Source organism: Drosophila nasuta, chromosome 2L, assembly GCF_023558535.2.
Source record: "Drosophila nasuta strain 15112-1781.00 chromosome 2L, ASM2355853v1, whole genome shotgun sequence".
Taxonomy (NCBI): Eukaryota; Metazoa; Arthropoda; class Insecta; order Diptera; family Drosophilidae; genus Drosophila; species Drosophila nasuta.
Window position 1 is genome coordinate 15,646,139 of NC_083455.1, and position 18,523 is coordinate 15,664,661.

Below are 18,523 nucleotides of genomic sequence, written 5' to 3' on the forward strand. Positions count from 1 at the left end.
CTTAGTGGGAGAAGGTCACATTAATGTAAAAAATGATTTAACCAACATCTGGATTTTTTAAATAAACAATTATTTAACTAGCTATATAAAATACAACGTCTTTTTGTACTTTTTGGCAACCCTGAGAGGGTTTCTGTTTTTTAGTATAAACCATCGGTATTATAACGTTCATTTTAATAATTGCAATCGATGTTTTTCCACCTCTAGGCTAAACAAAGCAATGGAATTCAAAGCTCATTTTAAACGAAAGCGAAAAAGTTTTCACAACTTCAATAAACTTGCAGCCTTCCCAATTTGTGAGTATAAAGGAATCTTTAATGGACTTGCTGTAGAAGTGGTAAACACTGAGCAGGCATCAATTGCAAGCTTGCACGACAATGGTGGATATGGCAAGGGCAGCATGTCTCGAGGAGGCCCCAACTCGGGGAATCTCCAAGAGACCCTGCTCCTGGGACTCGAGGAGGCTTGTTTGTTGGCCTACTTCTTGGAGGCGCTAGAGATTAGAGACTTGGCTGGCAACACGCTGAGCTGGACGGGATTTCTTCAAGTAGCTCTTGAATATGACACCCAGTTTGTGTACAAACTGGCTGCTTATTTGTATTTAAAGGCAAAGAACTGGATCATTAAGAGTGGCATCAAGTTTGGCGGTGACTTTTGTGAGTAACGAAACTTCTACACAAATACTTTGTTTAATTTTCCCACTTTTGCAGTAATTTACAAACAAGGCCCAAGTCATTTTCATGCCAGTTTCTTAGTAATTGTACAAAATCCCTCCAATGATAACAGCTCTCATTTTGTGGCTAAGAATCTAAAAGGCGTGCAGCGTGTTGCTGAGACCTCAGACAAGGATGTTCTGCTGATCAACGTCAAACAAACACAAGAGTTTAATCCACTGTTAGTCACAAGAGAAACGCTCTCAGCCCTGACCATTGAAGAGACTGTGATACGTCGCTTTAACTACACATCTTTTGTGCAAAGTAAACAAAAACAATAATAATACACTATATCTTCTCCACGCGATGCTTTTTCGGTATTCCGGTGCTGCGATATTCGGAACGCTCTTTTAAATAGATGACACGGCATTCCTCCTTAAAGGCTTCATTCTGATACCAACGCGACAGGCAATCCATAAGCGCTGAATTCTGTTTGCGACATGTGGCCACCATGAAGATGCTGCTCGCTTTGCAGCATTCCTCAAAATCGGCGACTTCCTGTGTGCAGAGCTCGGCGCGTGCTCTATCTCGCATGATCTTGGGTATTAGCACCTCACGCTCTACCTTGCGCAGCGTTGTGTCATTTGGATCACCTGCAAATCACCGGTGAAAAGTGTTGATTATATCAGCGTTTCATTAGTTGGTTTAAAACCCACCAAGCCCGTGTGGATTGCGGGGATTAGGCACGGCACTCTGTTGTTGATCTAGGCTCATATTGTGTGTATTATAATTTTACAAGTCTACGCTGTTTGTTAGCTATTCAAATTTTAACTGTCAAGTCCGAGTTTAATTTAAAACTTATATGCAAAACAAATCGCCAATTGCACAATAATAATACACTCCTACACAATCGCATTAGAGGTATAGCGATATATATATATAGTATATCGATACATCGATATTTCTTTTGGTATATATTTAAATTAATTGTATCCGTAATTTTCTACTACATCTAGAAACCTTTGGTTTCAAATTATTGATACGTCTTACTACTCAAACTAAGCCGTTAAAAATATAAATTATTAAATAAATTCTAAATACAAATACTGCAAGCAGTGTGCGCTGGTATCTACCAGCACTTGCAGAATTGTTTGAGTACCGATATATTTGGCTTGTGTCCTATCGATAACTTTGAAGTTTGTGCTTGTTTGACAACACTGGCACTTCCGCCTCTTTTTCTGCCAGCTTGCAGCGCGTTTGGACGTGTTTCTCCAAGTGCGATTTATAAAATAATTTAAAACATGTCTGAGACATTGCAATTGCGCGGTACCCTCATCGGCCACAATGGCTGGGTTACCCAAATCGCCACCAACCCCAAGGATCCCGACACCATCATCTCGGCTTCCCGTGGCAAGTATTTTTTCCCTAGCATCCATTTTGTGAGGTTATGCTTGCAGCCAAGACGATTTAAAAAATCGCCAAATATCTGCAGCATCCGGCAAATGTATTTGTAAATATTGTGCTGTATTTAATAATTGTATTATAAATTTGCAGACAAGACCTTGATTGTCTGGAAATTGACCCGCGATGAGGATACCAACTACGGTTATCCCCAGAAGCGTCTCTACGGACACTCCCACTTCATCAGCGATGTTGTGCTGTCCTCCGATGGTAACTACGCTCTGTCTGGCTCCTGGGATCAGACTCTGCGCCTGTGGGATTTGGCTGCCGGCAAGACCACTCGCCGTTTCGAGGGACACACCAAGGTGGGATAAGTTTCCAAAGATTGTTAAAAGTGTGCATTGGTTTAGTTAGTGCTTCAGAATTTCGAATTTGAACCATAATACGAAACCCCAGGTATTGGTGCCACATCCTCTTTTAAAGTAAGGTTAGGCTTAGTTTAGTTGGCACCAAAATACCAATTAATATATGTATTATTTATACATATTTTAAAAATAATTGCGCCTATGCGAGGCAGAATTTCTGGTTGACATCTTTACGATTCGACGCCTGAGTTTAACGTACACAACGCGTTACCGTAAGTAAACCACAAATTTCTACCAGATGTGATTTTCCCACCCCACTAAGAATATCATAATTCTTACAATTAGCTAATAACAAATTGGTTTGTTTTCGTTTACAGGATGTGTTGTCTGTTGCCTTCTCCGCTGACAATCGTCAGATCGTCTCCGGCTCTCGCGACAAGACCATCAAGCTGTGGAACACTCTGGCTGAGTGCAAGTTCACCATCCAGGAGGATGGCCACACCGATTGGGTATCGTGCGTGCGTTTCTCGCCCAACCACTCCAACCCCATCATTGTGTCTTGCGGCTGGGATCGTACCGTCAAGGTCTGGAACTTGGCCAACTGCAAGTTGAAGAACAACCACCACGGACACAACGGTTACCTGAACACCGTCACCGTTTCGCCCGATGGTTCTCTCTGCACCTCAGGTGGCAAGGACTCCAAGGCTCTGCTGTGGGATCTGAATGACGGCAAGAACCTGTACACTCTGGAGCACAACGACATTATCAATGCTCTGTGCTTCTCGCCCAACCGTTACTGGTTGTGCGTCGCCTACGGTCCATCGATCAAGATCTGGGATCTGGCATGCAAGAAGACCGTCGAGGAGCTGCGCCCTGAGGTTGTGTCGCCCACATCCAAGGCCGAGCAGCCCCAGTGCCTGTCGTTGGCCTGGTCCACCGATGGCCAGACTCTGTTCGCTGGCTACTCTGACAACACCATCCGTGTCTGGCAAGTGTCTGTATCAGCTCACTAAACGGACGACGCTGCAAATTTTGTATTTAGTTTTTGACATCGCATGTATGATTCAAATCCGTGTCGCAATATGTGATTTGATTGTGCTACAAAACGTAAATAAAGCGACGATTCTATAAATTATCTAATAGTTTTCTTTTAGCACGCTAAATATCGGATATATTCCACTTTTAATTGGCAGCTCTTTGTATATTGATTGTTGTTTATTGAACGATTAATTATCATGATTCTGTGGAATCCGATATTTGCTGTAGAAATTTAAATATTTACCTTTAATGGGATCAAATTGTATAAACAAATTCCAATTTCGTTCTTCGAGTAGTTTTTGTTTTTATTTGTAAACGCGTTTCATAAGTTAGAAAAGAAATATTTTTCTTTTACAAATAGTATATAAGTGCATAACAAAATAATTTAAATAAATATTTATGAACTTGATGAATGAATGTTTTTGTTGTTTGTTGTTGTATAGGAAGTGTATGCGTGTTTAAATATGAGTGAGTGTTTGTGTAAGGGGGTAAAATGTGATAATGCTAAACAAATTTGTACAAAAACAAACAATTGCTATAAATAAACAAATCCTAATTCGAAACCAAGCAGCAAATTTGTCATTTCAAAAAAGCAATTCTTGGGCACTTTTTCTCTTCTCTTCATTATTTTTTAATGTTTTTGTCTAGAGAGGTTTTTTTTTCGTTTTCTTTTCATTTTTTGTTGCTATTCAAAATCGCGAACACCTGTTGGACCACCATAACACCTGTCACTTTGTTTTGATTGAATTCGATCGCTGCACAACAGAAGCCGCCGCCGCTGGCGCCTTGGCCACTGAAGCTGGAGCTGCAGCAGTTGCATCAGCAGACAACTTGCTGCCACCAATGCGATACACATCGTTTTTAAAGGCAATTATCAGCACTGTGATGTTGTCGACGGAGCCGCGCTTATACGATTCCATGGCCAAAGACTTGGCACCGAAGTCCGGCTCCTTTAGATGCTCCTGAACAAAGCTGCAGGCCTCCTCGTTGCTAAACGTATCCCAAAGACCATCCGATGCAAGTATCAGAAAACGGGGCCTGTTGATGACGTGATTTAAGTTCATTAACTTGGACAAGGCAAATGTGTGGTGTACTCACTTGTGATCATTTAGCTCGAAGGTCAAAATGTCTGGTGTGGCGATGACAAGATTCTATATAGAGTAGATAGATTATGAAGTAGATTAGCTACAGCTTATACTATATGCATTCGTCACGCCATTTAAATAAATGAATGGAATGGGTTACCTTATCTTTCAGTGGATAATCGCCGAGTGCTCGTGACGTGGCCAAGACGCCAGCCACGCGCCAAACACCACGAAACGCAATAAAGCCGCCAGCGTCGTGAATACGCTTCCGTTCACGCACCTGCTGCGGCTTGTGGTCAAAGGACAAGGGTATGGCAATGCCACGTGCATCGAACATGACGCCACGCGAATCGCCCACATTGGCCACAATCAACTTGCTGCCCTGCACAATGGCCATCAAGGCGGTGGTGCCCGCAATGTTGGTCTACAAAAATAGATGATTACTAAATGGTTACAAAACTATCTCTGCATTTCTTTTACTCACTGCCTGCTTCGCTTGCTCCACTAGTTTGTGATCCGCTGCGAGTATTTCGTCTGTGATTAGCTTGCCAAAATTAATGCGACCGTGTTCAATGTAGCATTTAGCTTCGTAACTGGGAGGCGGCACATTGCCCGCACTTTGTGCATTATTGTTGTTATTGAGAAACGTTTCTTTGGCCGCATTGCCACCATTTGCGGCACGCATTGCGCTGTTGAGCTGCGCTGTATAAAAGTCCGCAATTGAAGCCTCTGTTGTCTTCGCCGGTTTGCACTCAACAGTTGTGCTGTGCGCCTTACGCAAACTATCTTTCCGTGCCACGGGTTCATTCTCCTTGTTGCTGGTGGCATCCTTGCGGCTTTGCTTGCGCGACAGATAGGGGCTCTTGTCGTAGCCTGCGAAGTCGTCTTTGCCATCGCTCTTGAGTAGCTTGTGCACCTCAATAATCTTGTTGTAGATGTTCTTTACCAGCACATCACGTGCAAAGTCCGCAGCAAATTCACCGCCATGACCATCGAAGACAGCAAAGAACGAAATCGCTGTGTTGTTGTTGATGTTCTCCTCAATAATGAACCTACAAAGAGAAGTCTTAATATGGGAGCTTACTTGGTTTAATCAATTATCGTTTACTCACCTGTCTTCCATATGCGGTCTACGTCCCAACACAGCGAAGGCGGCGCTCTGCTGACGCACCTCTTCCCAGCTTTGATGATCCCCGGCGCCGCCCGCCATTTCTAGTACACGCGATGACGCCGACTTTTGACGTCCGAGCGTTGCTTGGATGCGTCCCAAGATGCTGCGACTCCATACATCGACCGCTTGCAAATAGATCAACAAGACAAACAGAATGATGCCGCAGAATATGACCTCGGGCCGTAGCACGTAGATGCGGCATAGTTTCCATAAATAGGCCAACGGTGAGTTGATGGACGAGAAGCCCACTGCAAACTTGGACAGGATTTTCATATGCGATACGTATGTTTGATAGAAGATTTTGTCTTCCAATTCGTCATCCATTGAAAAGGGGCAAAAGGATTTTTCTCACTCTCACTACTAAATGTTCTATGTGATGTTGGTGTGAGTGTGTTTGTGTCACAACTGAACGTGAAACTGATTGCGACGATTTTTTAATTCAATATGTAAGCAGCACAGCGCACAACAACAACGCACTTGATTCGAAATCGGAATTTCGCTTTTATTTCAATTTTGCTGCGTACTGTTTTTTTTCTCTGTCCCTTTTACGTTTTTTTTTTTTGGCTTTTAATTTTTTCCTTATAGACTGGTGCTGCTGCCTGGTGTCGTTCCCATTATTTGACGTATTATTGCACAGCAGCGCAGATTCGACGACCGCCTTCTTGTAGCATTATATTATTTCAGAATATTCTTATTAATAGCTTCGCTTCTTTTTCTGTGTTGCTTGCTTGCATGAGAAAATAACAAGCAGCAGAAACAAGAACAACATCCGTCTATTTACGTATCTGTGTGTGTGTGCGTGTGTGTGTGTGTGTCTATGCGTAAATACATACACATGTGCACTGACAGACATCTGTTCGTATTAATACAGTGAACACTCGTTAAAGTCGCTCAGCAAATGCACGCCGACATGTATATGTGCATAATTTGGATTTTTAATTGAAATTCCATGTTTATCCATATGTCAGGAGCAGATTTTATTTTTAGTAACAAAAGCTTATTTAAATTTGCCTTATTTGTCTGTCATGCATCGACGCCTTTGTTGACTTTAGTGAGGTACAGCTGTGAGCATGTCGCCATTGTGCATATGTCATATGGACAATGAAACCAGTGCTGCATTTTGCGACATAATCGATAACACGGATTTGATGATGATTTATTGTCTCGCTCGATTATTTTTGTGATTAGCACAAGGGGACTCCTTGTTTATTTATTAAAAACTACCAATTAAATTTATTAAATGTATAAATTCAGAATGAGCAACAAAAAATATTTAAAAAATCATAATTTTAATTAATTCAGAATAAAATAAAAACTAATAATGATTGCAATAAAAATATGGAATGTCCTTCTTAAATTGCTGTTAGAGCTGTTAAATGATGACATGTAATTGAAGCCATGTTTAATTCGATATTGAATTTTAAAAACTTAAAAATAACGCTAATTATAAGCTTTAACTTTTTGTTTAATGAAAGTTTATCTTAAATGGTCTTTGTAGTGGGCTTCTCTAATTAATTTTGTACACAAATATGTTTAGGAATAGTCTGTAAACTATTCAAATTTTACCTGCTGGGCTACGCATTGCGTGCATATAACGTTTATCCATTTTAGAAAACACTTAACAAATGATTACCTTTGCAGACATTTTTAAAACAATACCAGAAAACTATTTTGCTTATGAAGAAATGAAATAATTTGGACGAAAAGATCAAAACAAGAATAAGAACAGCACGCGACGTTGCGAAGAAGTGGAACAAAACGAAATGACAAACCGCCAATTGGGAAAATAGCATTTTGCAATATACTACGTAACAACCAAATAATATATAGTGTTATTTATTATGCTCTTTGCCATTACGTTTACGAAGTGCAAATTGCTAACCAAACGAAAATAAACAAAATTGAAAGGGACAACATTTTCCCATTTGCCATTTCTCATTCAAGTTAGACAAGCTGTCTGCTGCCGCTCTCTGCAAATAGTAAAATAAAAATAAAAACAAATGCTCTGAGCTATTTTAAGTAGTATTTTGTAATTATATTTATTTGTAATTGTAATTGTATTTAGTTGTTTGCATTACACGCAAAATATTGCTTTTGTTTTTGTTTTGTTGTTTTTAAAAGGTAGAAATAAAAAAACGACGTTCAGTGTGTACACACCGACTCTCGATAGAGAAAAAAATGGCGTAAATTTAAAAATGAACATTTTTGCAGTGAGTTAACATTGTTTTCGTGTTTGCTTAAGAGTACAGACAAAAAACGTAACGGTTACACTTATTTTTCTTGTTTTAATTGTAGTTGGTTGCTCTTGATCTTCAATTCGTTGTTTTGCGATGCGCAAATTTGTTCATGAAATATGGCAAAAATAAATGATTGGAGCAGCAAAGCTGAAGGCAGCTGTAAAAACAAATGGTATATTAATTAAAATCAAATAAACACTTTCACTGGAAAACTAACCTCACTTTTTTAGGTGGTGCAACTACTAACTTCACTGATTTTAGATGGTGCACTGACGATAGCGGTCGGCATTTTCCTGAATGTTATGCAGATAAGTGTCTAGATTGGCATTCAAATCCTGTACGGCATTCTGCAGCTCGATTAACTTCTGATTCTTCTGCAGATACGTCTCCTGCATCACATTCAGTTCGCTCAGCTTTTCGTTGGTGTCCACTGTCAGCTTGGAGGCCCTTTGCAGCAACAGCTTGGCGCGCTCTCGGGCATTCTCCGAGCGACTGGCACGATCCGTTAAAGTTTGATTGGTGGCACTGGTCGAGGACTGCAGATTTCCGGCCTCCTCCCGGGCACGTCCCGCATCGAGCTTGACACGCGTCGCCTCTTTGGTTATCTCTTTGGCGTCCAGTTCGTTCTTCAGTATATTCTTCTCTAGACGCTTCATCTTCGTTGCCAAATCAGCCACCTGTTGTGCGGTGACCTGTGCCGGGGACTCGGCCTCCTTGGTCTCAAGATCGATTTGCTCCAGATCCTTGTCAGCGAGCTCAATGTTGCTATTCGCCTGCTGTATGGCATCCTGTGCCTTGCCTTGCGACACGCTTGCCGATGCCAAATTCTCCACTACTGAATTGGCCGTCTCCAGTATTTTGTCAGCCGTCTCTTTCGTTTCATTGGCCAGCGACTTTAGCGTATTGACACGCTCCAAATCCGGTCGCGTCTTGTAGATTATGGACTCGACATTCTTCAGCGAGCTGACAGCATCATTAATCTTATTGCCCAGCGAATCAATCTCCTTGGGATCCAGCGTCAAATCGAGGAGCAAGGTATCCTGTGCCAGCTGCTTGCTTTCGCTTGGCAACGCAGTTGTATTCTGACGGAAATCTTCGACATCACGGATCAATTTGGTGGCCAGTTTGATGGCATCATTTGTTTGATTCAGATACTGCTCGGATTGCTCAAAACCAAGCTTGGCCTTCTGATATGCCTCCGAAGCGTTCAACTTGGCTTGCGTTAGAGCGCGTATTGTTTGATCAGCAGCATCCTTTTTGCTAGTAATGGCCTCCTCGGTGTCCTTGGCCACCTTGAGCGCCTCACCCGAATGCGCATGGGCACCATGCTCACAGGAGAAGGAACCACCGCACTTGCCGCAACCAGCGCCGCCACACAAAGCATCGCAAGGATCTCCTGGCTTGCCGCAAACTTGGTTGTTCAAGTCTGGAATCTGCGAACTCAACATGCTCAACTCATTGCGATACTCAGCAATCGTTTTGTCATTGTTGGCAATGGCATCCGTTTCATCCTTGATCTTGTTCGACAATGTTTCGACGCGTTTGCAATTGCGATCCGTATTGGACGCCAGTTCCTTGGCCTCATCCTTCAGGGCGGACAAGCTGCTCACACGCTCATAGGCATGACGTGTCAAGTTCAGTGCACCTTCAATGTTGGACTCTTGCAATTGAATGCCATTCTCCTTCAGCTCCTTCGAAAGCTTTTGCACGAGACGTGAATGATTCTGCAAGCCTTCCAGCTCCACAGCGGACAAACTCAACGAATTGTAGATGTCATCCAAATTCAATTCCGTTTCGCTCAAACGCTGATGTTGCGCTTGGAGTTGCAACTTCAATGCGTTGGCTGCCGCATCCAGTTGATTGATGTCCTGCAAACTGACGGTGGTATTCTGCAGCAGATCGCGAATGTGTTGCAGTTTCTTGTCCAGCTCACTGAACTCAGCGGTGTAAGCACCAGTGGCACCCACTTGCTTAATCTCCTTGGCACGCTGAATTGTGGCTTGTGTCGACTCATCCAAGGCATTCAAGATCAAATCCCAATTGTTAAAGCATTCGCCGCAAGGTGCACAGTGCGGGAACTGCCCGAGATAGCCACGTGCACACTCGTTGCACTTGTAGCCACCGATGCCTTCGTGACAAATGCATTGACCTGTCTCCCGATCGCACTGATAGTCCGCTGAGCCATACTGATCGCACTCACACGGCTGGCACTTCTCATTGGGATTGCCCCAGTAATGTTCCTGACACTGATTGCACGCACGTCCGCCAAAGCCGTCCTTGCACTGACACTGACCGGTGAAGACATGGCACTGCTCCTCGACGGCGCCAATGGCATCACAATTGCAGGCCTCGCAGCCCTCGCCGGAGCCAATCTTCCAGTGGTTCAAGGCACACTTGCCGCAGTGTAAGCCCTCCACATTGGGCAGGCAAGGACACTGACCTGTGTGACGATCACAATGTGCCAACGTTTTGTTTGTACCCAGGAAATCGCATTCACACTGACGGCAATTCTGCTGCAAAGCATCGCCAAAGAAGCCATCGCGACACAGCTCACAATGATCCCCAGTCGTGTCGTACAAACACTTGACGCAGGCTCCAGTCTGACGATCACAATTGCCCGTTTCGTAGGGATCAATGTTGTTGCTGCAGTCGCATTTCTGGCAACTACCGCCATCTTCGGGTGTGCCATAGTAGTTGTCCGCGCAAATCTCGCAACGGGGTCCCGAATAACCATCCTGGCAATGACAGAACATGTTGTTGTTGCGTGTATCCAGCGAACAGCTGTCGGCATGCGACATACCGCTGGCAATGGTATCAGGACAACGGCAGGCACGACAACCGATCTCGCTGCCAAACAAAGGATTGCCATAGTACCCATCCAGACAGGCATCGCAATTGAAACCAGTCGTCGAGTCCTGGCAGTTCAAACATTGTCCGGTTAAAGCATCACACAGCGCCGCATGTCCATTGCACTCACAGACGCGACACTCGGGGAAGTTCCAATAGCCCGGCTGACATTGATTACACTCCCGGCCATAGGTATTGGGATGGCAGGCGCATTGTCCGGTGAGTAGATCACAATTGTTATCCTTGCTGCCAATACTATTACAATCGCAAGCCTTGCAACCCTCGGGTCCAAAGCCATAAGTGCCGGGAGCACATTGATCACACTGTCTGCCCACAACATGCGGTTTGCAATGACAAAAGCCGCCATTGGCATCGCATTCCTTGCTCAGCGAACCGGTGGGATTGCAATTACACATGCTAGCGCCATCATAAATGTACTTGCTCACATCCTGCTCAAGATCCCGGCACACCTCAGGCGCCTGTCCCCTGTAGCGAATGTCGTACAGCGACTGGTTGCAGTTCTTGTTGATGTATTCTCTCAAACGCAAGTCTGCAATTGGCGAGCCATGGAAAATGGGTGTCACTTCGATTTTGGGTATCAGCGTCAGCGAATCAATCAGTATGGTGGCCGTAGGATTGTCCTCGTTGTTACGTCGGCGCTCAAAGAAGATCCTAAACTTGTACACCTTGCCCGCTTCAAGGCACACGTCATGCATTGCCACCACCTGACGATCGCGTTCTGGCAGCGTGAATGGCACGCGTGCCTCAGTCACGGGTCCCGCCACAAGCTGGGCACATTCACCTTGAGGATCGATTTCGTCGGGACGCACCAGTGTAATGTAGGCACCCTCCCAGTCGCCACGTGATGTGGACTGATAGCGTATAAGCACATCGTAGGGCATGGAGCGTGGTATATTATCCGAATTGATGACCATCTGGGAGTTCTCGCCCACACGCTTGTAACCGATGCCCGTAAAGTCCTCGTCTTGACTGTTGGTGTTGCCAGTTGGCTGTGTTACAATGCTGCAGTTGGCATTATTGCTATAGGAGACACACATCTCGGACACCTCGGCATCGTGCACCACAGGCAGATAGGGTATAAAGTAATTCTGCTTGGGCTGCGAGCAAGTGCGTCCCGTCATGTGAGAGCGGCAGCGACATTGTCCCGTCAGCACATCACAGAAGCTGTCATAGGAACCACCTGGATCGCAGTTACATAGCGTGCAGCCATCCTCGGACTCGGACAAACCGAAAGTTTCCGGTTGGCATTGATTACAATCCTTGCCGGTGACCAAACGCTTGCAACGACATTCGCCAGTATGCATGTTGCAACCAGAGTTGTTCACGGTGCCCAACGTATTGCAAGTGCAAGCCTCGCAGCCCTCGGGATTCAGGGGATTGAGATGCCAGAAGCCATCCTTGCACTGATCGCATCGTCGTCCCTTCACATTAGCCTTGCAATGGCAAGCGCCCGCCACATCGGCAGGATCAAGGACCGAATCACAAATGCCTTCATCCAATGCGCCATTGGGATCACAATCGCAAGGTTTGCAGACATGTGGACTGCTCAACGGCTCAAGCGGATCACGATAGAAGAATGGCATGCAGGCCTCACAATGCTGACCCTGGGTGTTGTGCAAACAGTTGTCGCAGAAGCCACCGGACACATGACCCGAAGCAATGAAGACAGCCTCATCGAAGTGACAGCTAACCGCATGACCATTGCATTCGCATTTCTTACACGCGTTCGTCTGCTTGCCAAACGCCGGTTTCCATGGCAAATCATTGTAGAAGTCCTCGCAAGACTCGCAATTCAAACCCTTTGTGTTGTGCGTACACTCGCAACGTCCGTGCACCATCTCGTAGTCCTGAGTGATGACATTGTCCAGTGGCAAACATTGCGAGGCGTGACCGTAACAGGAGCAGGAACCACGCACCACCATATTGGAGATACCGTAGTAGTATTTCTCCTCGTTCTCCAACCGATTGTCCAACAAATTGTCACCGAGCTTGTGCAACTTGGTCATCTGAATACGCAGATTGGTCATTTTGAGTTGATTCTGCACATGTTCCGCATACGGATCCGAGACATTGATGTTGGGCGGCAGCACACGGAAGATGACTTCACCATTGCGCGAAGGTTCCACATACGAGTAGCGCGAGGTGCACATGACATCGGTGATATTGTGCAGCACGGTGGGAACTCCCGGGAAAGACTCCTCGCAGTCGTAGGCAAAGTAACGATACACATGCCACGTGGCGCCAAAGTCGAAACTGCGTTCGATGTACATGGCAGCCGGGCGGAAAGTCGTAAAGGTGATGATCAAATGGGTGAAATGGAATTCGGCCTCCAGATCCAATTGAATGGTGGCATTCTCCTTGCCATTCTCCGATTGCCACCAGGTGGGAATATTTGTGCCTGGCTTCGTTTTGTATATGATCTGACCAATACGATGATTCTTGTGCGGATCATTTCGCGTTCCTTCGCGCGAGTCGCAGAGGAAACATTTCTTGTCCTCCAAATGTGACAGAATGCAGAATCTCTCCGGAGATTGCAGACCACAAGTCGAACTGGCCGTCAAGCGATTCTCGCGTCCAATGAGCAAATTACCCGTCGCCGGATAGCAGGAGGAACGCTCACAGGGATGGGTCTTGACATATTGACGCGGCGGATTGCGGGGACGATCGCGTCGTCCGTGCTGCGGTGACTGTGGTGGTCGCTGTGTCGCCGCCAGCTGGCTGCACAGCACCACGGCGAGCACAAAGAAAACCGCGATAACGTCGCTGCGCGGCGACATCTCGCTTTAATCTGACGCTCTCTCTCTCTCTCCTCGCGCTCTCGCTGTCGATTTGTGGGGTCGTGTCCCAGTAGAGCGCTTCCGGCTCCGATTTATAATCAGCGTTTCGTTTTCAATTTCCCTTCTACAGAGAGAAATGTCGTATATGGACTGTGTGTACAGATAGGCGTTGACCACGTGGATACGGATCCTTTAGCTGCAAAATGGATAGGAATTAATGTTTATACTTGGATCACATTTTCATAACCCAACTCACTTCGTTCCTAACTTTTTGGTCGTCTGTTCAAGCTGGCACTCTCATGTTGCTGCTAATCTCTGTGGAACTGTAAGTAAAATATTCAAATACATTATTATTATGTTAGAGCTTTGCTTATCAACAATCTATAATTAAAATAGAAAACACAAATTTGATTTTGAAACGTTCCGCAATGGAACGTCTTTACCCAACGATTCTTACGCACAAACTGAAGTCTCTTTGAATGAATCGAAGCGTAGGCCGTAAAGAAGATGTATATACTACCACATAAGTTCGACTTTAGGAGCGATAAATAAGTAAATAATTATGTGTGTAGTATATACAGAGTTTAATCCGTTGTTGCTTGGTGCGTTCAACGTTTATCAGCCTTAAGTCGAGTACTAAATGCTCGGCATGATGATTATTTTTAGACACAGCATCGGGTCTCATTCACATAAAACATAAAACAACATATGTACATTAAAAGAGTTATGGGTACTCAAAGGGGTGAGCTGGACTGAGTACTAAATGAGATCATACGTAGTAGTTGTTGAGTATATTTGGTCAACCGAAGATATAATATCTTTATCTTAAAAAAAAACTTCAGAAAAAATAACGAGACTATAATATTAGTATTTTTAAAGTGATCTACATATGTTAGCACACTTAATGCTTCATGTTTAATTGTAAATTGGGTTAACTAATTAAAACCTGTGGGAAATTCATATTCACTTCGATTTCTTTGATATATTTTAATAAGATTGATCTTTAAATAAGAAAATTCTTTTAATCTATACGTAAGTATTCTTTGCTAAAAATATAGAACTATTTTCTTAAAAAATAAAAGAAATTCTTATCTTCTCCTATTAATTCCCAGGGTATTCATACTAGAACATTAAGTTAGTTAGTTTGTGTGTTTGGATTCTGTACTGAATAACCAAATCTGGGTCTATGCTTCTTATCAGTTCAATTCCTTTAAACACGCAACTAAGTAAGTCAAATGAAAACTGTGCGACAAGCTGTGAGCAATTAGAGATAAGCTCTAAAACAAAAAATGAAATGAAATTGGAGCCGAAAAGATGTGGTCATTGATAGGATTTGGAATTCGGATCTATATAGCTGTCATAGAAGTAAGGAATAGGAGGTTGAGAAGGAGAAAGAGAAGGCTTCCCAGCTATTTCGTAATTTCGAGCGCGGCATGGCCCGATAAGAGTTCATTCACAGATGGGACTCGAGTCGACACAACATATGTGTCTGTCTACTATTTGTGTGTGCATACGGACAGACGATGAGAGTGTTTGTGTTGGCGGTTTTTAAAATTGTTTTTCAAAGGGTATATGCATTATGTGAAGAAAAGTGGGACATTAAAGATATGAGATACTTTTTAATTCAGTAGTAATAGTTAATTGATTACAACCAATAAATAAAATATATCTTTAGAAAATAAAACCAATTTTAATATTATTGTACTTTGATGAAAATTTAATACTCACAAATTTTGTGAATTTGATTTGGTCAGACAAATTAATTAACAAATTAACACAAATAGTCAAGATGATATTGATACTACAAAAGAATAAAAGGTATCTTTGAGAATATTCACCACTAGTTAAGATCACTTAGAAGACAGCTTAACTTCATTAGATGCTCTAATTAAATTAGCTAGGGTATTTAATGCTCAACACCCTGAAAACGCCGCTTTATACTCGTTCTAATTACTGCAGACTTTTTTATGCTTTTTTCTACTTTATTATTTTTTCTGTTCTTTTTTTTGTCTTTTATTAATTTCATTTTCGTTTGGGGCGCACAAAAAGCACAACAGACAACACAGAGACGGGCAAATAAACAAATAAGCAAGGAACTAAACAAAACGTTAATTTACCAACCACACAGACACACACACAATTGCACAAAGATACGCCGAGATGCGTTTGTGTTTGTTTATGAATTTGTATGGGTAAACAAGTGAGAAATCAAAGCAATTAAATGCCCGAGCTAGAAATACCCTAGAACTGTCGAATTGGGGATGTGTCAACAAAATCATTAATATAATTAAATGTTGTTGATAATTTGTGTCATAAATATTTTAATTATTTTGAAGTAATGAATAAAATACATTTATTTTGTGCGATATAGTAATTCAAATCATTAAAAAAATGAAAAGCGTTCTTTAAAGTGATCTTCAAGTTTCTTATACTGTAAAATATAGAAACAAATTGGAAATTCTAAATTCTGAAAGTTTTGTGCTATACTTCTTACATTTTATTATATCTCAAAAAGAGTTGTTATTATAAATAAGTTGTAACTGTTACAAAACAAGTTTCTTACCCTTTTAATGAGTATTCCCATAAAATATTTCTTAAGATTTCCAAGTTAAGATTAGCTACAGCGTCATAAGCCCATTCATGCTTTTGGCTTAAAGGGTATAAGACTGAAGCAGCAGTGGAGCAAAAGGCAACGTTACGATTTTGACTTCACTCCGACATGTGCTCATACATATACTACATATAATATTTGTAGATATATAATATATATATATTTAATGTACATACATGTATGTTCGTGTATTTATCGGCAAGTTCATAAAATTGCTCATGTATGCAGTCAATGTTTTCTTAGCATTTGCCATGTTTATATTTTCAATTCTATCAATTGACCAAACATCCTCAGCTGGAACAGTTTTGCAGCTTATGGAGAACATGTGTGGTATATGTAGAACTCTTTCTAAGTAGAATGAGATCATGCAGCATGCGGCAATGCGACTATTATTAGAACTTGAGCTAAGTCCTGCCCACTAAATGCACTAAAAATTACACATACACACTATAATTGTAACTATAAATGAATCTTCTGGATAGCTGTTGTATCTTTTGGATACATATCTTAGAGTAGTTGCCAGGGTTAAGCTTGGCTCATGTTTTAATTAGTAACCTCGTCGTATGACAATTTGCTTGGCTATGCAATTCATAATGCACTCTGCTATTCCTTGCCTACTCACACATAGACAAACTGCAAACAACACGGAGAATTATGAGGAGATAGGTATTCAAGAGGGCAGTTTAGACAGTATTTTTCAGAGCATAATAACTAATAATTTAAAAAAAATAAGTCTTCAAAGACTACCTATAAATGAAAATAAGGGCATTAAGATTGTTGAAAACTAACTAAAGAATACATTTTTTGATTTTTAATGTGATTGAAAAGAAATTAATTGACAATTTACCCAAACGCTACCATTTGAAATATATGTACAATATATAATTGGCAATCAATTCAAGAGTAAAATCACATCGACTAAGATTTCCTACAAAAACAATCTTTCTTTAGGTATGAAAAATACGATAACATTTTTTGAATATGGTATATTATATATGGAAAGTTACTTGAATGTGATTAATAGCCAATCTATATAGTATAGCAATAAAATTTTAATTTGTATATTTGCAATTTTTAGAAATGCAATAAAAGTGTTTACGATAATCAAGGCACAGCAACATGAACCACATGTTTTTTTTGCTCTAAGCAACTGCATTTATGAGATGCAACTTATCGAGCTGCCCTCGTCGTTATGAATGCGCACATAAATGCATATGCAAGGCATTCTCAAATGTGATTTGGGTAGGAGGTATCGTGTTACTGAGTGTACAATGTACACATGTGTATGTTCTTATAAAATACATGTACATCACAAGTAAAAGAATTCATGTGCTTCACTTACAGTACAATAAAATACAAAACTTTTAATGTAACAACAAAATGAAATCATTTTTATGAAAAATCACAGCAAAGCGATAAAAGCGATGCAGTGTCACAACAACAACTAACACACAGAGAAACAACGGATGCAGAGAAGTAGAAGTAGTAGTAATAACAAACGGGACAAAACAGATAAACAGGCAGCAGGCAGCGTCGACAGCGACTGCGACGCGTCCGTTTGTGGCAGCGCAACAGCTGCGCACTCTCTTTAGTTCAGAAGTTGAAACTTCAATGAGAGTAAAGACTAAACTAAACTAAAACTTTAAGTGAATGCACATTTTTCACTTACCATGCTTTGGTTACAGCTCCTTTTGCTGCTGCTGCTACTTCGCGCAGTTTCCAAAAAACATTTTCTGTTATACACAAAAACAACAAACACTCCAACACTGTGTTGTTATTATTGTTGTTGTTGTTGTGGTGTTGCCGCAGCCAAACACTTTTCGACTTCTTTTTTTAAACTTGAAGGGAGCAGACACACACACAGACACACTAACACACGGCACACACACACTCACATGCACAATCGCACTGTGAACACAGAAGATATATTTTCCAAGACAATCAGAAAGAAGACGGCGAAAGAAAAACTCCGGACAACACCGAAAAACCCGTCCGTTCGGTAAAGATCCACTCTCGTTACTGAGCTCGTGACGAGCGGTTTGCCTGTTCTTCGGGCCCACAAAGTATTTCAGATACTTTAAGTGAGAGGCCAACAAAAGAGCGCGGAAGAAAGAGTGGAAGCCAGAAAGTAGAGCGCAAGATGCAAGATTTCATTGAATTTCAAATTGCGTTTCGCGCGCTGCAATTAAATTAATTCTTTAATAGAAAAGTTCTATTAATATTAAAATATTTAAGCATTTTAAAACATACCGGAATTTTTATTGATCTTACTGCGATTTTATAAAATTCTCATCAAAAAAATGCATAACAAACTCCC

The 18,523-nt window shown here is 42.0% G+C and overlaps 5 protein-coding genes across 6 annotated transcripts; 2 read left to right on the top strand and 3 right to left on the bottom strand.

Moving 5' to 3' along the window:
* Positions 1–185: 185 nt before the first annotated feature.
* Positions 186–1,015, top strand: LOC132798927 (tRNA-splicing endonuclease subunit Sen2). Its single transcript, XM_060810959.1, has 2 exons — positions 186–656; positions 711–1,015. The coding sequence occupies exons 1-2, from the start codon at positions 221–223 to the stop codon at positions 992–994; spliced, it is 720 nt and encodes a 239-aa protein (XP_060666942.1). The 5' UTR covers positions 186–220; the 3' UTR covers positions 995–1,015.
* Positions 949–1,581, bottom strand: LOC132798928 (COX assembly mitochondrial protein homolog). The gene is made up of 2 exons (XM_060810960.1): positions 1,370–1,581; positions 949–1,306 (listed from the first exon to the last, which is right to left on the bottom strand). The coding sequence occupies exons 1-2, from the start codon at positions 1,425–1,427 to the stop codon at positions 1,002–1,004; spliced, it is 363 nt and encodes a 120-aa protein (XP_060666943.1). The 5' UTR covers positions 1,428–1,581; the 3' UTR covers positions 949–1,001.
* A 298-nt stretch (positions 1,582–1,879) lies between these two features.
* On the top strand, positions 1,880–3,551 carry LOC132798926 (small ribosomal subunit protein RACK1). The gene is made up of 3 exons (XM_060810958.1): positions 1,880–2,063; positions 2,208–2,419; positions 2,797–3,551. Exons 1-3 carry the CDS (start codon positions 1,955–1,957, stop codon positions 3,430–3,432), a joined length of 957 nt encoding a protein of 318 aa, XP_060666941.1. The 5' UTR covers positions 1,880–1,954; the 3' UTR covers positions 3,433–3,551.
* Positions 3,552–3,749: 198 nt separating this feature from the next.
* LOC132798925 (protein phosphatase 1L) lies at positions 3,750–6,516 on the bottom strand. Its single transcript, XM_060810956.1, has 5 exons — positions 5,655–6,516; positions 5,027–5,594; positions 4,703–4,966; positions 4,556–4,608; positions 3,750–4,495 (listed from the first exon to the last, which is right to left on the bottom strand). Exons 1-5 carry the CDS (start codon positions 6,035–6,037, stop codon positions 4,186–4,188), a joined length of 1,578 nt encoding a protein of 525 aa, XP_060666939.1. The 5' UTR covers positions 6,038–6,516; the 3' UTR covers positions 3,750–4,185.
* Positions 6,517–7,730: 1,214 nt separating this feature from the next.
* Positions 7,731–18,223, bottom strand: LOC132784891 (laminin subunit beta-1). 2 transcript variants are annotated; one of them, XM_060790797.1, is made up of 4 exons: positions 17,876–18,223; positions 13,852–13,918; positions 8,173–13,791; positions 7,731–8,107 (listed from the first exon to the last, which is right to left on the bottom strand). In XM_060790797.1, exon 3 carries the CDS (start codon positions 13,593–13,595, stop codon positions 8,208–8,210), a length of 5,388 nt encoding a protein of 1,795 aa, XP_060646780.1. In that variant the 5' UTR covers positions 13,596–13,791; positions 13,852–13,918; positions 17,876–18,223; the 3' UTR covers positions 7,731–8,107; positions 8,173–8,207. The 2 variants fall into 2 exon arrangements, with proteins under 2 accessions (XP_060646780.1, XP_060646772.1); XM_060790789.1 differs by having other exon boundaries at positions 8,168–13,791.
* Positions 18,224–18,523: the final 300 nt, after the last annotated feature.